General features: G+C 30.2%; 1 protein-coding gene across 1 annotated transcript in view; it reads right to left on the bottom strand.

The window, feature by feature from the left end:
• The window catches only part of LOC111697845 (synaptotagmin 1), a 38,837-nt gene that overhangs the window by 9,655 nt on the left and 2,443 nt on the right, over window positions 1–26,739 (bottom strand). The window contains exons 2-9 of the mRNA XM_023467976.1: window positions 24,160–24,245; window positions 22,732–22,859; window positions 18,052–18,151; window positions 16,656–16,742; window positions 12,000–12,053; window positions 8,652–8,744; window positions 7,813–7,908; window positions 633–767 (exon numbers count right to left, since the gene is read on the bottom strand). Coding sequence (XP_023323744.1) covers window positions 633–767; window positions 7,813–7,908; window positions 8,652–8,744; window positions 12,000–12,053; window positions 16,656–16,742; window positions 18,052–18,151; window positions 22,732–22,859; window positions 24,160–24,234 — 768 coding nt within the window. The 5' untranslated portion in view covers window positions 24,235–24,245. The remainder of the gene's footprint in view (window positions 1–632; window positions 768–7,812; window positions 7,909–8,651; window positions 8,745–11,999; window positions 12,054–16,655; window positions 16,743–18,051; window positions 18,152–22,731; window positions 22,860–24,159; window positions 24,246–26,739) is intronic.

Here is a 26,739-nt window from a genome sequence, read left to right as displayed (position 1 = left end):
TTGTAAACTAGATTAAGGATTCCAATTGTAAACTAGATTAAGGATTCCAATTGTAAACTAGATTAAGGATTTCAATTGTAAACTAGATTAAGGATTCCAATTGTTAACTAGATTAAGGATTTCAATTGTAAACTAGATTAAGGATTTGAATTGTAAACTAGAATAGGGATTCCAATTATCAACTAGATTAAGGATTTCAATGTCAACTAGAATAGGGATTTCAATAGTCAACTAAAATACCGATTTCTGATAACAAATAAAATAACTTTCCTAGATCGTCAACAACATAACAAGAATTTTTTTCACCATATTCTTGAATCTAAACTAAAATAACTGTTTGTTTTTTGTTACAAAGTCTTATGAATATCCATGTTAAGTTTTAATTTCATCCAATGCAAAGCCAGACAATTGTTTATTTAGTCCTATAAATGTTTTTTTTATAACAAAACAACTACTGTAAGAATTAAAAAGATGTTCCACTCGGTTTTCTCCAGATTCAATTTTAATTTTCTGCAACTTCATACATTGTCTTCTACAGATTAATCTATTGTTAAGCTCTAGAAGCCAAAAATGGAAACAAAATCTAATAAAATCTGATCAAAATCGTCTCCAAAGCACGATCTGTACTCTACCTTCCCGCTGGTTGGCACGTATCTCAGAGAGAAGCAAATATCTCCGAGATATTGGTCGTCTTCCTTGTTAGATTCAACATCCTTCCACTCATTGACCGGCTGGGCTAGATCCACTTGGCATAGTGGCAGCTTTATCTAAACATTTATTCATTCAAATATGCTTTGCTGTACATTTTCATTCAGACAATTTTAAAAATTCTTTCAAATTGATTTGAACCATTTTTAAAGAAGATCAGAGGCATATACATAGAGGGGGGCTTTGAGGGCTCAGACCCTCGGAATCAATGACATATATTATTTCCAGGGGACGCCTTCCCACTGAAAGAGAAAAAAAATTAAGCCCCCACTGGAGAAATTCCTGTATACGCCTCTGAAAAATTTGTTTATTTAAATGATCTTGGGAAAAAAGCGCGCATAAAATGTAAAACTAATGAATGAATACGATAGTATAAAATCCTGTATTATATCTCTAAAAGCATGCTAAAAAAATAGATTAAAAAGAGTAAAAAGAATATTCATTCTGTATTAGAACTAACGGACTTATTGCTTGAGCTGGATCAAGTTAAGTAGTAATATTAAAAATTCATCAATAAAAATTAATAATTACAAAATCAAATATAGATAATGTAACGGTTTAGGAATGCATACAAATTTCAATTCAAATCATTGTCATACTAAAAATCTTTCATAAAAATTGCGAAATATAAAAAGTATTTAAGTGATCAGAGCTTAAAATTGTAGTATAGGATATCCTAACTCCCGGTCGGTTAGGTCGATTAGTTGATCAGGAGATTAATAACAAGAGGAGAACAAGCATTATTTAATCTGGAGATTAAGAATATCCACCATTCAAAAGTTCCCAGCTCTGGAGATTTATGAGAAGCAAAAAAAACAATATAAAATAGAATAACGATCTACTAAATATCTAGTCAGCTGGAAAGAATATAGATAAAAATATAACATTCATGAACTTGTTTTCTCTCTAAAAACAGCAGTAAAGGAAATCAGCTTTGAAAACTTAGACGGCTTCTGCAAATCGTTTTTTTATTTGATTAATTATAAATTTGTAATTTAATTGAACAGAGATTAGAATGGTGAGATGAGATTATTACAAGAGGAATAAGAAATATTCGAGTTTAAGGAGATTAGAATGAACAGAAGAGATTAGAATGGTGAGATGAGATTATTACGAGAGGAATAAGAGATTCGAGTTTGAGGAGATTAGAATGAACAAAAGAGATTAGAATGTTAGGAGGAGAATGGAATATGAAGGAGATGTTAGAATAATAAGATGAGATTATAGATTAATAGGATTATATTAGAATAATAAGATGAGATTAGAATAATAGGATGAGATTAGAATAGAATAATAAGATGAGACTAGAATAATAAGATGAGATTAGCAAGGAAAGATAAGATTAGAATGAAAAGAGGAGATTAGAATGATAAGATGAGATTATAATGGAAAGAGTAAATTAGAATGGAAGAAGAGGTTAAAACGTTAAAGTGAGATTATAATGGGAAGATGAGATTAGAATGAGAAGAGGAGAATAGAATGATAAGATGAGATTATACTGAAAAGAGGAAATTAGAATGATAAAATGAGATTAGAATGATAATATGAGATTAGAATGATAAAATGAGATTAGAATGAAAAGAGGAGATTAGAATGGAAGAAGAGATTAGAATGTTAAAATGAGATTATAATGGGAAGATGAGATTAGAATGGGGAGAAGAGATTAGATTGGAGAGAGGAGATTAGATTGGAGAGAGGAGATTAGATTGGGGAGAAGAGATTAGAATAAAAAGAGGAGATTAGAATGGGAAAAGAAAAAAGGATGGGAAGGGGAGATAAGAATGGGAAAAGAAAATAGAATGTGAAGAGGACAATAGAATGGGAAAGTGAGATTTAAGTGGGGAAAGAAAATAGAATGGGAAGAGGAGATAAGAATTGGAAAAGAAAATAGAATGGGAAGAGGGGATAAGAATGGGGAAAGAAAATAGAATGGGAAGGGGACTATAGAATAGGAAAATGAGATTTGAATGAGGAAAAGTATAGAATGAGAAGGGTTTTAGAATCTGGAGAATGAAACATGACAGGGAATTTATTGCATACATCCATTTATCTAGAATCCTACAGTGATAACAAGAAAACTCTGAAATAGGAAGTCGACTTTTAGACTCCATTTATTATAACATTTCAATGAACATGAGACACAATAATTGTGCAGTGTAAACAGACCTAGTTCATATAATAAGTGATTTAATAACTAACTAGTTAAGGTATTCGCTTTGTAACAACATCGAATGCACTTTAGTATTGATTTAATGTCGTCTTCATATTCCATAGTTTTCTGGTTATCACTGTACATACAATCTTCTTTAGTAAAAACTTATTTCTCATCCTTGTATTAAAACTCACTCTTTATCATTCTTGTTCATTTTCTGGGTGTCTTGGGGAATAAAGTTAATTATGTTATTATTTAAATTACAAGAATTTTCAATAAAAAAACGTTGGAAAAAAACCTGTAAATTTGACCTTTTATAAACTATTTTTTATCATCTCTTATATAAAACACATGATTAATTCAATTTTTCTGACTATCCCCCCCCCCTTCTCTTCTTTCTACTTTCTTTACTATATTTCTATAGAATGTGATAATTAGATCAAGTAATAATCCAGGGGTCTCTCTTTCAATTTTTTTTTATATTTTTCTTCATCAATAGAGAAACTTTGCAGCAGATTTCTTAAATAATATCAAACTGACTTGAAGCGAAGAACTTAAAACGTTATAATATTCTGTTTGAAAATGAGTAAATTTAAAGCGTTAAACAAGAGATTTGTAAGGAAATCTCCACATAAAAAAAGATTTTAGTCCCTACATTAAAAAACCATTTTTGATGATCTATGATGTTTATAAAAAACACTTACGTTCTTAAAATCGTCATCTGTTTAATGATGTGGAAGATTCGTTTTTCTAGGTTTAAAAGTTCCTATTTGTTTTCCTGCAGTAGAAATGCGCAAGGCACTTTTGTTCAGCCACAACTTGTAAGGGTACTGTTGTGAATTGGGCTTTGCCATCTTTGTATTAAGGATCCCTTGAAATTACGCTACAGCTCCTTTTACAGACTACTAATTGTTTGTCGGTAGTCTGTTGCCTAGTTTGAAATAATCAGTACTATTATTATTATTAGTATTATTATTGTTTTTGTTGTGCCCGGGTTAACTCCAACTAGTAGAAAATGTAGAAAAGTTTGATCTTGAAAGGTTTAGAACTCCAGCTGGAGTCCTCTAATGGATTTTCTTCTCTATTAGTTCCTAATACTTTTCTTCATCAAGCAGCAGGAGATAAATTATCCTTAGAACCTCCCACTTCATTACATTGTACACATTACACAGTACACAGTACACTGTACACAGTACACAGTACACAGTACACTGTACACAGTACACTGTACACAATACACTGTACACAGTACACTGTACACAGTACACTGTACACAGTACACTGTACACAGTACACTGTACACAGTACACTGTACACAGTACACTGCATACAGTACACTGTACACAGTATACAGTACACATTACACTGTACACAGTATACAGTGCACAGTACACTGTACACAGTACACAGTATACAGTGCACAGTACACTGTACACAGTACACTGTACACAGTTTGATTGTGCGAAAGTTTGAACGCTAGGGAATTTGAAAAATATTATAAATTACATTCCAAAATAAAAAATGTATAATTACTTAAAAATTAAATTTAATTGTTTTCCCCATTCGTTTATTAATATAATTTTTATAAAATATTATACGCGTTACAAACAGAAAACTCAAGTTAAATAATTTGTCAAATGAACATGAGACACATGTCATCTTCCTACTTCCGCCTTACTGTTTATATTTTGTATCCTTTCCATAATGAACTTGTTACTTCTCTAATTATAAGAAATTGTATTTTCTTTCCGGAACTAATGATGTCTTTGATCACTCAGAATCGAATTGTTTACAAAAAGACAAAAGCAACCTAATAATAAAGATAGTAATGATGGATTTCGCAGAAAATGCGTTTTTAGCAAGAGCAGCATTATTTGAGTAACAATGCTCGTAATCTTTCTTGTTTTATTCTTTACGACTTTTATATAAAGAAATTATAATTGAAAACATTCGATTTTAAGCTACACATATATGGATGATATGGATAAAGTTTTTACCCTAATTCGGGCAAAGTTGTAATGGGTTTGCTATTGTTAACCCGACAAGATACTTCAAATCAAGGGTTAATTGAAATCAAGACTTCAGTTTAATTTTTATTCGTAATATGGAAATAAAATTAAAAGTTTTCACATTAAAAACAAATATCTATAACCGTCAATCAAATATTTTAGATACGTCTGTATCTGATATTTGTGGAAAAGAATCTGATTGATCCAGCCGGATATCAGAGTTCGTCTCAAACCTGTCAATTCCAGTTGAGATAACACAATTGCTTGATCTTGATATCCATTGAAAGCAATTTTTATAACCCGAATGTCTGCATAAAATGTGGATCAATGCTTAAGAAGGGGTGGGGAGGGCAAAAAGCCGGAGTATAAATCATGCTCAAAATAAACATGCAGATGATAACTCGATGCGCAAGTCATAAAATAATAATGCCAAAAGTATAATGCAATGGGAGAGGGGAATTATAATCTTTTTAACCATGGCAAACTGCATTGATTTTGGATAAAACTGTTTGATATAAAAGCATGCAGCACAATACAGGACTTTACACTTCGCATCTTTCAAGATTAATTATATTTGAATTATTTTATCATAATTTTAACAAAAAATTGTAAAAACTAAAGAAGTTGTGTCTTATCATTCTTCTTTAAACTGAAATGTCTAAATATCATAGAAAAGGGTCGTCTTCAATATTTCAGCGTGTCTCAAAAACAGAAATATTGAAATAAAGTGCGGCATCCAGTCACTGAAGGCTCCCGTGCACGTGGCCCTAAAACTAGTTCAAGCTTCTTTAACCATGGCATCAGTTCACAAGTTCACACTGACGTTAGAGGGTCAGAGGGTAACTTAGAATGCTTAAAATACAGAAATATTTTTGTCTGTGCAAATATTTTCTGTATTTTACCATTCTTTGTTTCTTTTTTTCATGCGAAATTGTCTTGATGATCCTTGTTAAAGAAAAATAAGATAAGATAATAAATTGACTCACTTAAACCATCTTCTTCAACCTAGAATAAAGTGTGAAGTAAAAAAAGTGAAATAATATTTAGTGACTTTATTCAAATCCCTCACTCACTTTTTTCTTTTTTTTACAATAGGCAATAATCATATTTCCCAACTGATAAGATTTATGGATATTGTGTTTGATCAAAAAACATTCCCAACATTTCTTATATTAATAAATAGGAAGTAAGATTAAGAAAAATGTATAAAACATATCTTTCCTCCTCGATGATTTCTTTCAGTTCTTATATCTTGCCTGGTCCAAGCTCAAGAAACATATTCAAGATATCAAATATAACATTTTGTACAATAAACAAATGTAGTCTTTTCTGAACTTTTTATACATTAAACTCATTTATTCAAAAGAAGAGAATTATGTTTATTTTTTAATCCTTTTAAAGAAAGACTCTACGGGTTCTTCCAAAAAATACTTGTTTTTTGATCAAGATAGATTGGTAATATAAATCAGAAAATGCACTGCTGACATTTCAGATTAACTAAAGTAATAAATGATATTTTGGGTATTCATCAAATATATTAAGAATAAGGATTAATATACTTATTTTATTAAGGAAAATAATGAAATTCCAACAATTTGGTTAGGGGGGGGGGGTTTAAAATAAAATTAATTATAAATTATTGATAAAAATGTCCATCTGTCTCTGAGACCTTCAAAGCAAGTGATCAGAAAGGAATTGAGTCTTTGCAACAAATCCCAATTTTCTAATATGTTTGATATAACAGAAGTCATAGTTTGAAATATCTAAGGTCTACAACATTGCTTTGATTTAGGGATTTAAAATCCAGAGTTTGTGGCAAAGACTCAATTCTTTTAGGTAGAATACAATTTTTTGAAATTAAATTATTGTAGATGCTTGTGAATCAATGAATGAATAAATAAAAAAACTGCAATAAAATTTGTCAATGGTTATTTAATTTGAAATGTATTATTTCTGTATTTTTGAAAATTTTGACTTATTGAAATATTGTTCCTTCACTATTTTGATATATAAGGAACCAAGCACTTGTCACACGCATCATTTTTCTAGTCATTATATCCTGGCAACCTGACGACACAGACCTTTAATACATAAAAACTAAACTATCAAAGCTTGAAATATTCAAGGATTGTAAGGCAAGGAAAGTTATTTCAGAAGTGTACACATAATTTGTACTGCAGTGTACTGTCTCTTAGCGGAAAGGTAAACACAAGACGGATGTCGAAGCCTGACATGGGATCCATCTTTCACCAAAAAAATCAATGAAATATTCTAGTCATAGGAAACCATTATGTGAATTATCAAAATTTAATGCTTTTAGCCTCCTCGGATACTAAACGAACACTGACGCATCTATTCTTGTTTACAAATTCCGCCCAGAGAGAACCGTTTTCAATAACATTATAACCTTGGAAATATCAAAGCTTGACACCACCAAGTTGCAAAGATATAGAAATCAGAAAATAGAGTTTGTGGCGAATGATCAGTTCCTTTGTTAAGAATTTGTTACAAAAGAATTGTATAAATTAGAATCAAACTTTTTTTCAACATTTTTTTTCTGAAAAATATTTTCTTGATTTTGTGGTGAGCAAGGTGAAGAGAGGGCAATAAATCAGGGCTTTAGGACAATTTGAAACATAATAAATTTTATCCAGCTTTGCTTTGCTTTTTCTTTAAACACTAAAATGTTCAATGATTTTTTGTAGAATATAAAAATTTCTATATAATCAGAATTTTAGATTTTTTCAAAAACTAATTGAAGGTTCATCCTTTATATGTTCTGTAGGAAAATAGTTAATTATCCCGGCCTTGGAGAAAGTAAAAAAAAAGATAATTAAGATACTATGTGAATAAGTGCGAAATGAATTTATATATTTTGCGTGTTGTGTGTGTGTATACTGTATATACAAAATAATCTTATTTTTTTTATAAAAACTGTCTCACCTCCCCTATACGGTCGTGCTTAGAGAACCTGTCATAGTCAAATATAGTGAACATCAGAGTCTTATCGAAAGTATCAGCATATGGTAGATTCTTAAACTAAAAATAAATTGTTAAAACATTTCCATATTTTGTTTTAAATTCATAGAATTCAAAGGGACTCTCCTCTTAACTTGAAGTGTCCGATCTATAACTATACCCTTGAAACATTAATCTGATCAATATAGTTTCAAAAACCAAAACATGGATTTTCGTTCAATAAAGATACAATTTTTCCACATTGATATAAAATAATTATTTTTTTAAAACTTTTATTCTTTATTTAAATTTACCATTTTAATTGTTTCAGGGTTTGTGCCTTAAACACAAGGAAAGCAAAAGTTTAACAGGAAAGGATTGTTAATTTTTAATCGTTTATTTTATCTCGAGAAATTCTAAGATGGCCATTTTAGGTAATTCTAACTGAGCATTGATTTATAGAACAACTAGAAAACAATCTTTGAAATATAAAGGTTTAATATGAACTCTGGAAGTTTCTGTCACTGATTAGCTTAGGATGTTGTTAATATATCTGCAGAAAAATCCTGTACATTGCATGTACTAGATGCATAAGGGTTGATAGTCCTAAGCCCTAAAATTCCAGAAGAAATTAAGCGGTGGTACATTTATCGGAATGTATAATTTAAACAAATTATCAAATCTGAAAACATCCCTTTAAAGATAGAAACAAACAAAATTAACTTCAAATCAAGGAATATTTTTTGACATTGACATGAGAAAAAAATTGCCGAAATGTACAAATGAAAGTTGGAAAATTGAGTTTATATGTGTCTGACACCAACCTGAAAAGTTTCGTTGAAAAATGGGTTCAGAGTTTTTCTGTGAACTTTAGTCTCAAACTTCTTCATTCCCTTTATCTCTGGAACAAGGAACACCTAAAAAATATAATTTTACTAACAACAAGCGAAGAAATTCAAGTGATAAATGTTTTTAGTTATTTTTAAAAAATCTAAGGGAGACTTTCTACATTAAAAAAAATCACTCAACAGAGCAGCACTTCTGTGGTTCAATTAAGTTCCTCAATCAAAATGTGAGTCAAGTGATAAAGGGGTCTCAGAGTTATGATCGAACAATTAGAGATTACTCAATACATAGTTTGACTATTAATAAATTATCTATTTCTATTTTCCATGCTAAAGAAATAATAAAGTTATAAAAAACATATTTTGATTTTAAAGCATTAAATCTTACTTTCCCCCCCCCCCCTACTTTTTTATATTTCGTGAGATTGTTTTTATGATAAATAATTGAGTTTGGGATTTAAAGAAAAAAGATAATTCAACTGAAAAAGTAAGATGAGAAAAGCAGACAGAGAAAACTTTGATTTACAAAGTTTTCCACGATAAAAGTTTATTTGTTAATAAAATCTTATATCAAGGTCGCCTTGAAATCTAGACAACGACTTGGTCTTTGGTTTTACCTCACCAACATTTGTTTAGTCTTATAGACATGTACATTTCAAAATTTGTTTCGTGCGTAAGTTTAAAAAGAGTAATTAGCAAATTGCTGCTCGATTTTAGCGTCAGAGCCTACACATCTTGGATAATATTGAATTATTAGTGATTTTCTATTAAAGGGACTGTAAGCGTAGTTTGTTAAGTGACCCCTCCAGACAAAGAAGGCAATGTCCGATTAACCACGGTACCCTTAAAAGCTTTGTCTAATTAAATACGATCAGATCAATGTTTAAAAATGATTATTCTAAATTGTGGTTTCTCTAAAGCAAAAGTCACTTGCGTATTTCTACTGCAGGAAAACATGTAAGAAATATCAGATTTAGACGCTTTTAAACCTAAAAAACAAAAGTATCTTCTACTTTATTGATCAGATAAAGGATTCAAAAATACCTCAGTGAATCGGGCATTGCTTAACTAATTGTGAAAATATTATAGTTTAACTCCGGTTATCTCATTCTATTAATGGGTACTACTACTGACGCAGCTAAATATGAGTAATAAATTATATTCTCGAAAAATTTCTAGCTATAAGAATTCTGTTATAAAAAATAAAAAGGAATAGATACATAGATAAAAGAGAAAATATCAAGTACTAATATAGTAGAGTCAGGGGGTACTTAACTCACGAACCAGTAATTGGACTGAATAGGAAAAAAGAGACATTAACAGGAATCATTTTGTGATAAAAAAGTTTTTACAAGAAAAACAAAATATATTTAACCCTATTCCCGCTGGGGGGGGGTCAATTTGACCCCCCCCTGTAGTTTTTTTTACATAACTCAAAAAGTATTGGTCTGAGGCTGTTGAAATTTTCTGACTTTTCTTACATACCCAAAGCCCTCCCTTTAGGCCTAGAACCGGGCTTTAAAACTAACTGCCTGAGTCCTCAGGCACACTGCCTGAATGACTGCTTTTGCCTGTAGCAAACTAAATCTTTGTTTTGACCCACTTTCATTTTTCAGATTTTGATAAAATTTAGCTTTTTGGAAAGCCTATGACATAAGGAAACGGATTGCACAAGTTTTGCGAAAAAAAAATTGCAAATTTTTTGCAAAAAACCTGTCAAAGGAAATTTGCACATTTTTAGTTTTTCTTGATTAAAAATCAGGTTATTTAAAATTTTGCAAAAATTTTTGCATATTTGAAATGGCATGGTCAAGGGCTTTTCAAAAATGTATAATTTGTCATTTTTTGGACAAATTTTTTTTTGCAAACATTTTTACTATAGAACTGGATTTTGCGATAAAAAATTCAATTTTCGCAAATTTGCAAATTTTTTTGCAGATTCTAAAAGTAGAGCACAAGAGCTTTCTAATGATGTATCATTTGTCATATTTGGACATAAAACATGGGATTTAGAGGGGGGGGTCAAATTGACCCCCCCCCAGCGTATCCTGGTTTTCAAGTACCCCAGCGGGGATAGGGTTAATTAAATCAGAAGACATAGACAATAATCAAAAAGTTCATTTCTTAATTCCAAAATAAATATAATTTCCACAAAATCTCTAAAAAATATTTATTTTACGATGAATTCTGGTGGTTTATAGTTGATCTGAGATAGATTATTATAGGATAATTAATCTCGTAATCTATTCAACTGAGGTTAATCGTGTAAATTATTTTCGAGATAAATAAAAAGTTCTCTGTGACATTATTCATCTTTATTCTTTTATTCCATTAAACCATAAGAAATATTTAGTTTAATCAGCTGATTTAGTTTCTTAAACTTTTTATCAACTCGATCATTGCAGAAATGTTTAAGAACCGGTTTCTTCAATAAAAGAATAGCAGGCTTTGAATACTTTTTTACAATCAGCACTGAGTTAGCCAGCCATACTTTTTTCAGCTCAAGATTGCTAAATTATTTAATTTTAAAAGGGACTGTAAGAGTAATTTAAAGTGAGCCTCCATGCAAAGATGATAATGCCCGATTCACAACAGTACCTACTACCTTGCCTTAAAAGCTTTGTCAGATCAAGTATGAATTAGAGATATCCATGTTAAAGTTTTTTGAAATCTGATTATTTTCTAATGTGTCTTCCCTACAAAAGTGACTTGCGCATTTTTACTGCAGAGAAACATAAGAATTATCAAAGTTAAATACTAAAATATAGACAACAGCTTCCACATTATTATAGGATAGATAAAGGTTTCAATGGTATCGCTGTGAATCGGAAATTGCCATTTTTGCATGCGGGCCACTTTATGCTTACAGTCCCATTAGATGTTAATGGTTTTGTGCCAAAATTAAACTGTTCATGAATAATAAAGTTTATTTTTAAATTTTGTTTTAAAAATTGTTACATGCAACATATTTATCCAGCTAATGCTATAGGATAATCTAAAAAAAAGATTCCTTAAGGCAGATACAAAATGAGAAAAAATGCTTACATTGCAGTTATTAAATATATGAAAAAAATCTGCCAATATCTAGAGTATAAGAGGCAGTAATAATATTCAAATTCAAATTAAATTAAAAAATTAAAGCAAAATGTAGTTTAAAGAAACAAGAAAAGTTAATTATTGAAATTATGATAAAAGCCACAAATCTTCGAAGTAAAAGATGCAGAAATAATATTCAAATTGCAAAAAATAAAAACAGCAACAGAAACGATCAGAAATATTTAATTTTATAAATTCAAACTTTGAAATATATTCATGAAGTTTGCTTACCTTGACGTAAGGATCCGACACCCCTCCCATGTCCATAGCAGGAAGCTCCATTGCCTAAATACAGGGGTCGTTAGTTTCAAAATAGATGTATAGCCCAATTAATAACACTGAGGGTTGAAATTGGGCCAAATCGCGGTTTGGAACTATTGTCTCCTAAAATAGTAATAAAAATTCAAAAAAATATTAAAATAAGGGGCGAAACAAGGATTTACTATGGATTTGAAAGTACGACTACAGTCCCGTCAATATTCTATTTTTTGGTCTGACTTTTTCTATTTTATTCTTTTGTACGATGTAATGTAGTAATTTTTTTCCCCATTGTATTCTGCTGGATGCCAGACACAATTTTATTTCTTTTATTCTTTTTTATATTTTTTATTCAATTCTTTTCCAAAAATTCGAGCCTTGATTGCAATCAGAAATTTAGAAGTGTGAAAAAACCATAAATTTAATCAAGCTAATAAGGCAAGGAAAGTTAATTGCTGTACATATTGCGTATATATTGAAACCAGTTCTCTCTGGGCTGTGTTTGTAAACAAAAATGAATGCATCAGTGTTACTTTAGTATCCGAGGAGGATAAAAGTATTTTAAAATTTTGTTAATTCACATAATAGTTTCTTATGACCAGAATATTTCATTGATTTTTAATGTGAAAGATGGTTCCCATGTCCGGCTTTAACATCCGTCTTGTGTTTACTTTACCGCCCAGAGTATGCTGGAGTACTAAAAATGCGTACACCTCTTGAATATCAATCTTTACATTAAAATTCTTTGAGTTTAGTCGTGTACCTTATTTTGTACTGCAGATTGAACTGCAGAAATAAAACAACCTTTGTTTGTATTTTTAGCAAAAAGATTCTCCCTGAACAGAGATCAACTGAAACCTATGATACGCGATATTTTCCACAGCAGGTTCTATTATAAAAGGTATGTAGGTTTCTGAATCCTATTATAATTAATTATAATATAATTATAATTATAGTTCATAATATCTTTGTTTTTATTCTCATGGTTATTTTTTGTTCAATCAGATAATTATTTTCAGACCCCTGGTTATAAATCTAAATGCTGAATGTTTTTTATCCCCCCCCCCCCCGTTTTCCCATTTCTATTTTTCCCTTTCCCTCAGATTTCCCTTCCGTGGGTATATCCTAAAGTATGGTGGTAAGTATGTTGCAACGTAAGTAGATAAGTAGAATAAGAACACTTCAGCTTTCCCTTTAACCTTCATAGATTCCTTATACAACACCAGACCAGGCCAGACCAAACCAGACCAAACTAGACCAGACCAGACCAGACCAGATCAGATCAGATCAGACCCAACCAGACCAAACCAGACCAAACCAGACCAGACCAGACCAGACCAGATTATAATATTTTATAGACAGAACCAGACCAGACCAGACTTGACCAGACCAAATCATACCAGATTATACTATTTGTTAGATTTCAAACACCAGAATATACCAGACTACAATTTGATAGATTCATTGCGCCCACTGGACAATATTCTTTACACCAGACCAGATTATAATATTTGTAGATTCTTTACACAAGATCAGATTATAATATTTCATAGACTCTTTACACCAGACCAGATTATTATAAATTGGTAGATTCTTTACATCAGACCAGATTATAACATTTTTTAGATTCTTCACACCAGATCAGATTACAATATTTTATACTCTTTTTATTTTACACCAGACCAGATTATTATATTTGGTAGATTCTTTACAACAGACCAGAATATAACATTTGGTAGATTCTTCACACCAGACCAGATTATAACATTTGGTAGATTCTTCACACCAGACCAGATTATAACATTTGGTAGATTCTTCACACCAGACCAGATTATTATATTTGGTAGATTCTTTACACCAGACCAGATTATAATATTTGGTAGATTCTTTACACCAGACCAGATTATAATATTTGGTAGATTCTTCACACCAGACCAGATTATAACATTTGGTAGATTCTTTAAACCAGACCAGATTAAAATATTTGGTAGACTCTTTACACCAGACCAGATTATTATATTTGGTAGATTCTTTAAACCAGACCAGATTATAACATTTGGTAGATTCTTCACCCCAGACCAGATTAAAATATTTGGTAGACTCTTTACACCAGACCAGATCATTATATTAGGTAGATTCTTCACACCAGACCAGATTATTATATTTGGTAGATTCTTTACACCAGACCAGATTATAACATTTGGTAGATTCTTTACACCAGACCAGATTATAACATTTGGTAGATTCTTCACACCAGACCAGACTATAATATTTGGTAGACTCTTTACACCAGACCAGATTATTATATTTGGTAGATTCTTTAAACCAGACCAGATTATAACATTTGGTAGATTCTTTACACCAGACCAGATTATAATATTTGGTAGATTCTTTATACCAGACCAGATTATTATATTTGGTAGATTCTTTATACCAGACCAGATTATAACATTTGGTAGATTCTTCACACCAGACCAGATTACAACATTTGGTAGACTTTTTACACCAGACCAGAATATAATATTTTGTAGACTCTTTACACCAGACCAGATTATAATATTTGGTAGATTCTTTATATCAGACCAGATTACAATATTTCATATGTCAGCAAATTTTAGAAAAAAGAAAAGAAAACTTTAATATCTGAAGTATATGAAGTGAATAGCATGTCTCATATTTTTTTCAAATCTAAATACTTTTTCTTCCTTTTTTATAGATGTATATATATATTATCTATATCCTGACCAAATATAAAAATAATATTGAATAAAAATTCCGCATCTTATATTGAATATCAATATATATATATATATATATATATATATTAATATATAAATATATGTATCTGTATATATCTTTATCAATATATAAGTACATATCAAATTATTTACAAATATGATTATCATCTCGGTACTGCAGGTGGTATCTATTATTTTATAATATGTTTAAATATGTCAAAATATGAGAATAAAATTTTTTAATTAAATGGGATTAAAAGTGAAAACTGTACAATCTTATCAAAGAACACAGGCAGAGTAGTAATATTGTACTTAAAAATCTTGTTGTAGTGCTATACTATTATAAAAGGGACCAATGTATATAATTTGTTTAAAACCACCTTTCCGACCATTTTACACCCTATAAGCCTTTATGAACTAACACATTTTTATTTCTAATTATAAATTAATTTAGCTTGAAACAGAAATTCTAAATTCTAATTCTTTTATCGTTGAACCTCTTATTTGTGGACCTCTTAAAAAGTTTAAACTATGAATTGCATTTTTGTTAGATCAGTTTTTTTCAATTGCATGCACAGCATAAGCTTGTCTAACAGTTGCATTATCCGTGCCGGTACAACGCGTACAGTATATACAACAGACTACACAGACTGCTCATACACTCTACCTGGATAGGCTGAGCAGGCCTATAGTGTCTCGCCACGCCATGCTACGGTTCCATGTAATGTTTTTTTGACTGACATCTGACGGCTCTTGTTAAATTCAGGGGTTAAGTTTTATAACTTTTAAAGAAATACTCCAATTTTAAACATAAAACTTAACGTTTATGAATATTGTATATTTTCAAAGATTTTGCATTTCCTATTCAAAGGATCCTTAAATATCCCTGAATACAGATGTCTCCTGATTGGTCCGTGTACAGTACTTGTACAATGCTATGGAAAATATCGCATATTATAGGTGTTAATCGATCTCTGTAACTCTCTTTGTCAACCATTAACCATAGGATCTCTCCGTCCATCCGTGTAATGTCGTCTTTAACTTAAAATCCCCTCTCGGAGACACCAAACCAAATAATTTTTAGCCCCGTTTTCTTTGTTCTCCGGTAACGGAGTCTAAACACTTTTATTATTGTGAACAGAATATTTTCATATAAAGAATTAGTGACTTTTGTTAATAATTAATTGTCATTCTTTTCAGAAGTTTCAATATATAAAAAACGTCTTAGGACTCCCCGACGGTTTTAACCTACTTATCATTTAATAGATCGTAAGAATCTTTTCATTATAAAATTATAAAACAATGTAATAATTTATATGTTATTATCCATTTCATTTTTTAGGAAATAAAGAGTTTCTCTGCATTATCAGTTTTGATTTGTGGGTTATTCTGTTGTCTATTTGTTCGTTATTGAGAATCATGCTGCTTTCCGACAACACTCTTATCTCTGGTATATGTATTCAGTATATTTAGCCTGGCAAGATCACAATTAAAATTAGAGCTTATGGTAATATTTTAGTGCATTTAATCGAAAACCCTTCGATAAAATGAACTAAGAACAAGAGCGGTATAAGTATTACAACAACAAAACCTATTGATATAAGCCTAGTTTGTCTAAAGGAATTGCAGACGTAATTTCAAGTTACTTTTGATTAAAAGGTTGACATATGCTCCGTTTACAATGTACACTTTAATTTTCCTTATCTGAATAATGACGTGGAAGATATCGTTGTATTTTCTCCAGCCCAGTATCTGTGATGCACAAATTCGCCAATCACAATTTTTAGATTAAGTAAATAAATCAAAGGTTTAAAGGGTACCATTGGTAATCGGTCATGCCAATCTTTAAATCAGGGGTCAATCTAAAGTCCTTTTTCATTACTTGTATTACCTGGCAAACTGTAACGGAGAGGGTTTGTGTGTTAAAATCATATTTGAGTTCGTATTGAAGTTTTCCCAGGTATTCTTTAGCAGGACCCTGAATATTGTTTACATTAAGTCTTCACGTCAAAATAAAGTAAATTTTACGATCTTAAATGTCTTTTTAATATGTAACCAAATAAATTTGCTTTTCTGTGTAAAACAAAACTAAAACTATAGGAGCCACAAGATCACAGAGTTGAACCAATAATATTCCATAAATTTGACTTTTTCTTTCTGTTTCGTGGATAGAGAGTGGAATAAGGTTTTATACTTATTTTACATGTATTCTTACCAGATTAAAAACATTCAACGAGTCCTTCATATGTTTCAACATTAATTCTATATTTGCCAGAACGTTCTGGATTTCAAATAAATACAAAATTAAAGTTTTTATCTAACGAAAAAGAATAGCGATGCTTAGATTTTTCAGGTTTTTGAATTTTACATTTCATGAAGCTAAAATTATCTTTGTCTACGGTTCTTGGCTGAGAGAAAATGTTCGACAACGTTAAAAGTCTTGAGAAAAGGTTTTGATGCATCGTCGTTTGAGAAGAAATTCTTGGCAAGGATATATTATGAAAATATCCGTCCTACACCATTTACTTTATCTGTTTTCAATTCCACGTTTAAAAACATTACTTTTAAAAATAATCCTGATAATCCTTTATTTTGAAATTCTAAGATAGATAGTAATTATTGTATAACTGAGTTTCCTAAAAACTAATTTTATGAAACTATTGTGGAATTTATCACTCATGGCCACTTCATTGTAAATTTCATAATGACTTGCCAAAAATAATCTTCGTGCAATAATGTTACATTGGCTAGCTGCATATTATAGCACGGTGCTATAAAGGTTTATTGGTTCCTAGATTTTCTCAAAAAATCATTTCTAGAAAATCGTTTCCAGTTTAAATAAAGATAAAATCTAAATTAACTTTTCATTTTTATGTTTACCTTGCTAAAAAGCCAAAAAAAAACGATTGCGTCAAGACAAAAAAAAACAAACATTTTATGAAATTACCTATAGCACTATTGTTATGGCTCTATGTGCTTTTCTTATGCTTTTTAGATTATGTCATCTATCTATCTCTATATAATAAAGCTCTTTGCTCATATTCACATATATACATTTGTATATATATGTTAGCTATAGCTGGCCAAACGGCTGGACCAAATTGTCTGAAATTATTTGAGGCTAAAATATTAGATATAGAATTTTTTTTAGATCAAATTTTTTTTCAAAGTTTGATTTTTTTAATTTCACGGGCAACGCTAACCAAAATAATAGTGTTATAAATAATATACTTCCAAATATTAAAGGACCTGATGTTCTAACAAATATTAAAGGGATGGTTCAATACCTTGGCAGCGTCGTCTTCATTCGCCATATCCTCCTCCTCGTCAACCAACTTCTGCTCGTCCAGCTCCCTCTGCTTGTCCTTCTCATTCTTCCTCTTCTTCCTGTACATAAATACATTTATGCATACAATATACAGACCACAATCAGCTATTCTTCCTGTATATACATACATAAATATATATATACATTGATAATACAGAGTAGATTTATTCTTCTTGTACACTAAAAGTTTATTTTAAAACTGGATTTATACCCTTAAAAACGGGTTTTAAAGCCTAAAAACTGAATTCAAAGCTTTAAAAACTTGATTTAAAGCCTAAAAACACTGGATATAATGCTTTAAAAACTGGGTTTAAAGCTTTAAAACTAGGTTTGAAGCTATAAAAAACTGGATTTCAGTTTTAATTAAACGGAATTTAAGTTTAAAAACCAACTCCACAGTACACAAATACAAACACCAACTCCAGAGTACACAAATACAAACACCAACACTACAGTACACAAATACTAACACCAACTCCACAGTACACAATTACAAAAACCAACTCCACAGTACACAAATACTAACACCAACTCCACAGTACACAAATATTAACACCAACTCCACAGTACACAAATACAAACACCAACTCCACAGTACACAAATACAAACACCAACACTACTGTACACAAATACTAACACCAACTCCACAGTACACAAATACAAAAACCAACTCCACAGTACACAAATACTAACACCAACTCCACAGTACACAAATACTAACACCAACTCCACAGTAAACAAATACAAACACCAACTCCACAGTACATAAATATTACCAAAACCAACTCCACAGTACACAAATAATACAAACACCAACTCCACAGTACACAAATGCACTTTGACGTTGAGACATAATCAGCAGAATACCTTTTACATTCATTTTAAAATTTTTCAAATGGTTAATAGTATTTGTATCTTTTTCAACGTCTTATCTAGAATACAAATAAAATGTACAGAATCCGGGTTCCAGTAATGACTGAGCAGGATCCGGGTTCACTGTTTAGAATCCGGGATCCGGGTTTAAGTGTGCAAAAAAAACAGGAATTGGGTTTACTTTACTTTAGAAAATCAGGGGTCCGGGTTCACCGTTTAGAATCAATAATATGTTCTTTAACAATCTAAAGACAAGACTTTGTGTGACATATTCTATTCTAGAAGTTTATTGGGATGTTTTTGAATCTCTCAATAAAAATCCTCCTTCTGTACACTCTCAAACTTAATTGAAAGATTCAGAGAAATTTTCAATCGAAAATAAAAACGTTCAATCGCATTAAATCTTAGAAAAAGTTTAAATTACTTAACCCAAAAATACAGGGTTATTTATACTTCAAATTCTAAATTTAAAGATATGACAGAAACCCTGAATAAAATTTGAATATTTGCTGATAGGCTGTTCATCTCAAACTTCGATTTTAAAATATTAAAACAAAAATGGAGAAGTAATGTTTTTTTGAGCTTACCATAATTTTTAAAATGGAGAATATTAAAAGAACCCTGTAGGTTGAGTAGAAATGAAATTGAAAAGTTTGAGGAAATATTAATCTGAAGAATGAATTCCTGAATTTTTATTAACCATAATAAAAAAGAATTGAATTGAAGGAATCTTTGGCGTCACAAGGCATACAGAATAATTTTGCATTTTTAGACATTCGACGAAAAGATTGATTCATAATAAAATTAAGATTAAAGAGAATTTAATGTAAAATGTTTTCTATGATTAAAACATACTTTACATTTAAAAAAAGAAAAAGGAAGATTTTTCCTCAAATTTGTGGAAAAATAAATCTTCAAGTAAAAACTTATTTTCCTTACTGTGAGATATATATTTCGTATATTTGCAAATCCCAAATAGAAGCAATATATATTCCTAACCCGAGGCATGAACTTTATTTATTTTCTGATTTAACAATATTCCTGCTGGGGGGGGGGGAGGGTCAATTTGACCCCCCTGTAGTTTTTTTTAACATAACTCAAAAAGTACTGAGCTGAAAACTTTAGAATGAGATATCCTTAATCCCGACCGCATAATTAATCTGGAGATTAATAACAAGAAGAGAACAAGCATAATTTAATCTCGAGATTAAGAAAAAGAGTGGATTAAGCATTAATCCCGATATCCGCCATTCAAAAGTTCCCAGCTCTGGTCTGAGGCTGACTTTTCCTAAATACCCATAGCCCTCCCTTTAAGTCTTAAACCGGGCTTTTATACGAACTGCACGAGTTCTCAGGCACATATCCTGAAAAACTATTTTTCTTGTAGCAAACTAAATCTTTGTTTTGACCCACTTTTAGTTTTTAGATTTTGATTTTTAGATTGCACAAGTTTTGCCAAGAAATTTTTCCAAATAATTTGCATACAACCCGTCAAAAGAAATTTTCACATTTTTAGTTTTTCTTAATTACTACACATCAGGTTATTTAAAATTTTGCTAACTTTTTTGCATATTTACAATGGCATGGCTCGCAAGGGCTTTTCAAAATGTATTTTTTACATTTTTTTGGACATTTTTTTTGCAAACATTTAAAAAAATGTATTTTGCAAATTTTTTTTTTAAATTTGCAATTTTTTGGCAGATTCTTAAAGTAAAGCATAAAATCTTTCCAATGATGTATCATTTGTCATATTTGGACATCAAACACGGGATTTAGAGGGATGGGGGGTTAAATTGAACCCCCCGGCCCCCAGTGTATCCTGGTTTTCAATTACCCCAGCAGGGATAGGATTAAAATTGGTTCATCATATAATCCCAGCGTGGATAAACGAAAAATTGAATAATTTTTAAATCAAGAAAATTCATATTCGTTTAAACTTCTCGGTAAACAAAAACTCATCCAAAAAAAATCTCCCAACTTTGTAATATTTTGTACTGATCAAACAGATTATAAAGTACAATAGATGGTACTAATGGAGATACATTTAGTACAGTTGTTACGTCAAACGTGACATTTCAATTTGTAGATAACTTATTATAAAAAGGTGATTAAGAAACTGAGTTCTAAAATTGTACAATCCCTATATCCTTGCAATCTGATGGTGATATTCCAAACGTAGAATTATTGAACTAAAGTATTCAATTAAAATATGAAAGGTCTACGAAATCAGGTTGCAAAGATATAGGGATTAAAAAATTATAGTGTATGTAGATGTAGATTTATAAATTCATGTTTACAGTGTAGACATATAGATTTATGAATTCACATTTACAGTGTAGACATATAGATTTATGAATTCATGTTTACAGTGTAGACATATAGATTTATGAATTCACATTTACAGTGTAGACATATAGATTTATAAATTCATGTTTACAGTGTAGACATATAGATTTATGAATTCACATTTACAGTGTAGACATATAGATTTATGAATTCATATTTGCAGTGTAGACATATAGATTTATGAATTCATATTTACAGTGTAGACATATAGATTTATGAATTCATATTTACAGTGTAGACATATAGATTTATGAATTCACATTTACAGTGTAGACATATAGATTTATGAATTCATATTTACAGTGTAGACATATTGATTTATGAATTCATATTTACAGTGTAGACATATAGATTTATGAATTCACATTTACAGTGTAGACATATAGATTTATGAATTCACATTTACAGTGTAGACATATAGATTTATGAATTCATATTTACAGTGTAGACATAGATTTATGAATTCATATTTACAGTGTAGACATTTAGATTTATGAATTCATATTTACAGTGTAGACATATAAATTTATGAACTCATATTTACAGTGTAGACATATAAATTTATGAATTCATATTTACTGTGTAGACATATAAATTTATGAATTCATATTTACAGTGTAGAAATATATTTTAATGAATTAATATTTACAGTGTGAATTATAAACATATCTCTCTGCAGTGTACACTGTAATAAACATGAATAAATATGTTTTTATGGTTTAATAAAAATCCCTATTTTCATTTATTTGTTCTATATAGTCCTCTCCCCCCCCCCCATATTAAAATAGTTTTAACAAAAACGACACAATTTTGCTTTATTTGTATCTTTTTCTAAACTATTTAACAGTCATGAAGTCTATTTTGATGTTGCACTTCGTAAAATAAAAAAAATGGTTCTTTCTAAAACCAAAAAAATTTAGTCTTTGCCATAAACTTTGTGTTTCTAATCACTACATCTTTGCAGCCCAATGTCATTGACTTTAGATATTTCAAAATATGAATATTGTTAGAACAAATAATGTAAGTTACACAGAAATAAGAATAAGAAAATTTGAGTTTATGGCAAATACTCAATTCATTTGTCGCCAACGCTGCATGATAACCTTTATAAGGACGGAGCTTCTTATTAGTCAAGAATTAATACAGGTTCAGATTTCAGAGATCAGAGTTTAACTCAAACTATTAAAAAATGTGAAGAAAGTGTTCTTCTGTACAAAAATATTGATCTCAACAAGAAAAATGCTACTCTAATTACTAAAATTACTGATTAATAATGATATAAATAATTAAAATAATAATACTATACTATTTCTAGCACTCTTACAAATAATAATGACAGTAAAATTAATTACATTGATAATAGTAATAATTAAAGTATAGTAATAATGATGATAACAATAACAAAGATGATAATAATACCTGAGAAACCTCCAGACACAGAAGGCTGCGGCGGCTGCAGCAACGACGACGACCAACCCAATGATTGACATGATCATCCAGGGTTTTAACCCAGTCTCCTTCGACATCAGCTTGATGTCCTTCTTAACCTAGACACAGGGTTTTTAATTATAAAATTTGTTTTTTGGAAAAAAAAGATTTTTTAATTAAGAAGCATATAATTATTATACAAATCTAGCACAGCTCAGAGTGACTGTAAAATTTAGGGAGGGTCAATTTTGAAACCAACCTTAGGGTCCTAGAGATACACCTGAGTTTATATATTTTAAGAACTTCGCAAAAAAAAAGTAATGAAAGTCATTTAAGGAAAGAATGTATCAAAAAAATCACTAGTAGGATCGAATTTTCCAACATATATCGATATAGTTCTCAAAAGATGCATTTCAAGCCGCTGAATACTTTCCACGTTTATTCTTATTTATTTTCAGTTAAAGCCAAAAAACGAGTTTTTACAGGACGCTAAATTTTCTACACAAAAAAACAGCAGGATCTTTTTTTCGGTCTTAAGAGTGACATATGTTTCATCAATTTTGTTTTCTTCAAATAGTTCGTCTTTTAAAATATTTTGGAATATTCATTTTTCGATGTTCTTTTAATATTTAGGCGCACATATCCCGCACACAACCAAAGCACGGAGAGCATTGTCCCTTCTGTAGATTTAATATAAAGTTACCCACCATTTACATAGTTAAAGGTCAGAGTCGCTACGGTACAATTTAAAACTTTATCCGAGCAATTAAAAGTGAGATATCGTATTTTTTTTTCCTTTGAAAAGTGTTTAATTCTAACAACTTTCATCTTGCCCGTCTGATGGATAAATCATTTTCATTTTCATAGAGAAACTCAATTAGAATAGTAAATTTTAATATAAGCGTATAATGTGAATTAGTTTCTTTAGAAAAAGTCTTTAGAAATAAAATCTACAGTTTCATTTTAATGTACATTTATCTTAAGTTTCTAATATTGGTACATAAGCACATCTTCAAATATTTACAAACCTCATGTTCTATTTTAATGTACATTTATCTTAAGTTTCTAATATTGGTACATAAGCACATTTTCAAATATTTACAAACCTCATGTTCTATTTTAATGTACATTTTATCTTAAGTTTCTAATATTGGTACATCAGCACATTCTTAAATATTTACAAACCTCATGTTCTATTTTAATGTACATTTTATCTAAGTTTCTAATATTGGTACATCAGCACATTCTTAAATATTTACAAACCTCATGTTCTATTTTAATGTACATTTTATCTAAGTTTCTAATATTGGTACATCAGCACATTTTCAAATATTTACAAACCTCATGTTCTATTTTAATGTACATTTATCTTTAGTTTCTAATATTGGTACATAAGCACATTTTCAAATATTTACAAACCTCATGTTCTATTTTAGCGAGAACACTTTCGTCGCTCCTACGTTGACGCTCTCTCAGAATAGATTCAGCCCCCATCCTGGGTCAACCTGTTCACATTTTATGTATTTAAAAACTAGAATTTGAAGCACAAGTGCACAGGTTCTTCACGCTCTTCTTTAAATAAAAGTTTGTAGATATATCTGATTAAAGCTTTAGATAAAAAACTTTTTAATAATTTTGAAGTCTTGATGTCTGAACTTTTGTTTGGAGTATTGTTAATCTCGAACGCTTGATATCGATATCTAAAATGGGCTCTTTTAAAAATGAAGATCGATGTTTAATCCCTTCATTTAAGTTTCCTCTGCAGGGCCGGGCATGACAACCAGGCCGTACATGAATTACATCAATAATATGGAGATCAAAGAGAATAGAATATATATTAGAGTTAATTTAGAAAATCCCTCGGTATTAATTTTGTCAGTCCCTTTCAGCCTGAAAGGGAGTTCAAAGTGTACAAATCATGTAAATGTTCACAAATTATATGCAGTAGAGTACATTAATACAGCATGTTCCCTAGACTATCCATTTCAATTTGGAATTTTTTAAAGCTGTTTTTAAAGCTGTTGTGAATAAAAAACATCATTTGATTTATAGTTATAACGGAAAATCATCGTTTGTAAAGTAAAAGGCATAGAGTCTATGTGAAATGATCATTGGTCAATTATGAATTCATAATTTGGTTTTCTTTTAACATTAATTTTAGATTTTCTATAAAATGATATTCCAGGGCCCAAAAGGTTATATAGCACAAATATGTGAAGTACACCTGCAGTATGGAAACAGTACAACAAAATGGCCGTTTTACACTTTTTTCTAGTAAATTCCACTCTAATATATATTCTATTTTCTTTCATGGAGATCAATGCTCGATCCCAAGTAACTCTGGAAAGGCCCGATTTTACAAGATTTTTTATTTATTTATTTTAAACTGGAAAAATTAGTATTTTAGATTAAAAAATATTTTATGTTTTATAATATTTTCTTGAATCATATTCTTTTTAATTGACAACTTTGTTTGTTCAAAATATTGAGGAGAAAAAGCATGATTACGGTTTTGTTTTCTTTAAATGTTATCGAAAAACTATAAAAATCTGGTTTTCAACAATACCAGGATAAAATATTTATATTCCACTTTAATCTAGAAAAACGTTTGAACTTTATTTTTTCACTAAATTAAACTGAAAAAGAAAAGTTGCCAAACATATTTATTATGTCATTTTTTCCTAGAAGTTTTGTATTAATTTCTTTATTGCATGCTAGGTCAAGAACTGCTTACTGTTGGTAAGAAACCAGAATACAATATTTGGGGGTTAAAGAGGACAAAATGTAAACAAAATTCATAGAAATATAAAACCAAGCCATGTGTGCAAAACTAGAACTAGGAAAAATATGTCCAAACAAAATTCTAGGAAATATTTTGGTTATTATAGGAAATCCAAGTATGTTGGAAATTGCACCACAAGGAAGACAATTGGAGAACAAGAAGTGTAGTGGAGAAAAGGATGTAAAGCAAGAACTGTGACAGGCTGCCTGCAGACGTGTGAGCACCCTGGTTAATTGCTTCGACCATGATCTATTTTATTTTATACATATTGTTAAAAAAATTACTTTGGAAAAAAAACGTTTAAAAAGAAGACAAATGTTTTTTTATTAATCTGTTGGAAAATCAGTTCGTTAACAAGACCCTACTTTTTATTCATAAACTTAAATAGTTCGTTCTGAATCTTCATGACAGAAACAGGTTTCAAAGAACAGTATTTGTAAATTTTAAATATTCTTTAATTACACAGCAAGCAAAAGTAGACTTTTTGTTTCAAGTTTATAACTAATTCAAACTTGGCCAGCACTTTTTCTACCAATTTTTTTATTATCGATTTGTGGATGCCACACGTTCATGATTAGTAATTAAATCCGACTTTTAAAGTCAACTTTAATAACAGTTCTGTTTGCTGAATAGTAAATTGAAATTTTTTTGGATATCATGATTTGAGTTTGTTTCTTTTCTAATCTTATATTGCTTTTCAGCTTCGTATGTCAAACCAGTCATAAATATATTTTCAAAATAAAATATTAAGATTTGCTTTGTTTACTTTATTGCTGGTTGGACCAACATCAACTCGTAAGCAACACAAATTCTGTCTGCCGTTTCAAATTTGAACCACGTACCGATATAAAGTTAAAAATTAAGGAAATCGGTGAACCAGCGGTAGGCAGTTCAGCCAGGTCTATACCTGGCTCAAATTCTTAAAATCCGGTCTTGGGTCAGCCTGTTGGCCGGATCAAGAGAAATGTTATCTTTTAAACATACTTTTTTTCCTTTTTTGTTTGCATTTACTTTTTAAATGAAAAAGTATAAAACGACATAATCCTTAAATTTAAAAGATTTAGTCCGATCCAGGGTGTTTTGCAAAAACTCTTATTTTATAACCTTTACATATTTGCAACCCGATGTTGTATACCTTTACTATTTCAAACTAGTTATATTCAGTTAGATCAAATGGTCTTATTTTTTAAAATAAAAGGTTTGCACCATCAGGTTGC

This window comes from Eurytemora carolleeae, unplaced genomic scaffold, assembly GCF_000591075.1.
Source record: "Eurytemora carolleeae unplaced genomic scaffold, Eaff_2.0 scaffold145, whole genome shotgun sequence".
Lineage (NCBI taxonomy): Eukaryota > Metazoa > Arthropoda > Copepoda > Calanoida > Temoridae > Eurytemora > Eurytemora carolleeae.
Note: the sequence above shows the minus strand (reverse complement) of the source record. Positions and strands in the feature narration are given on the sequence as shown.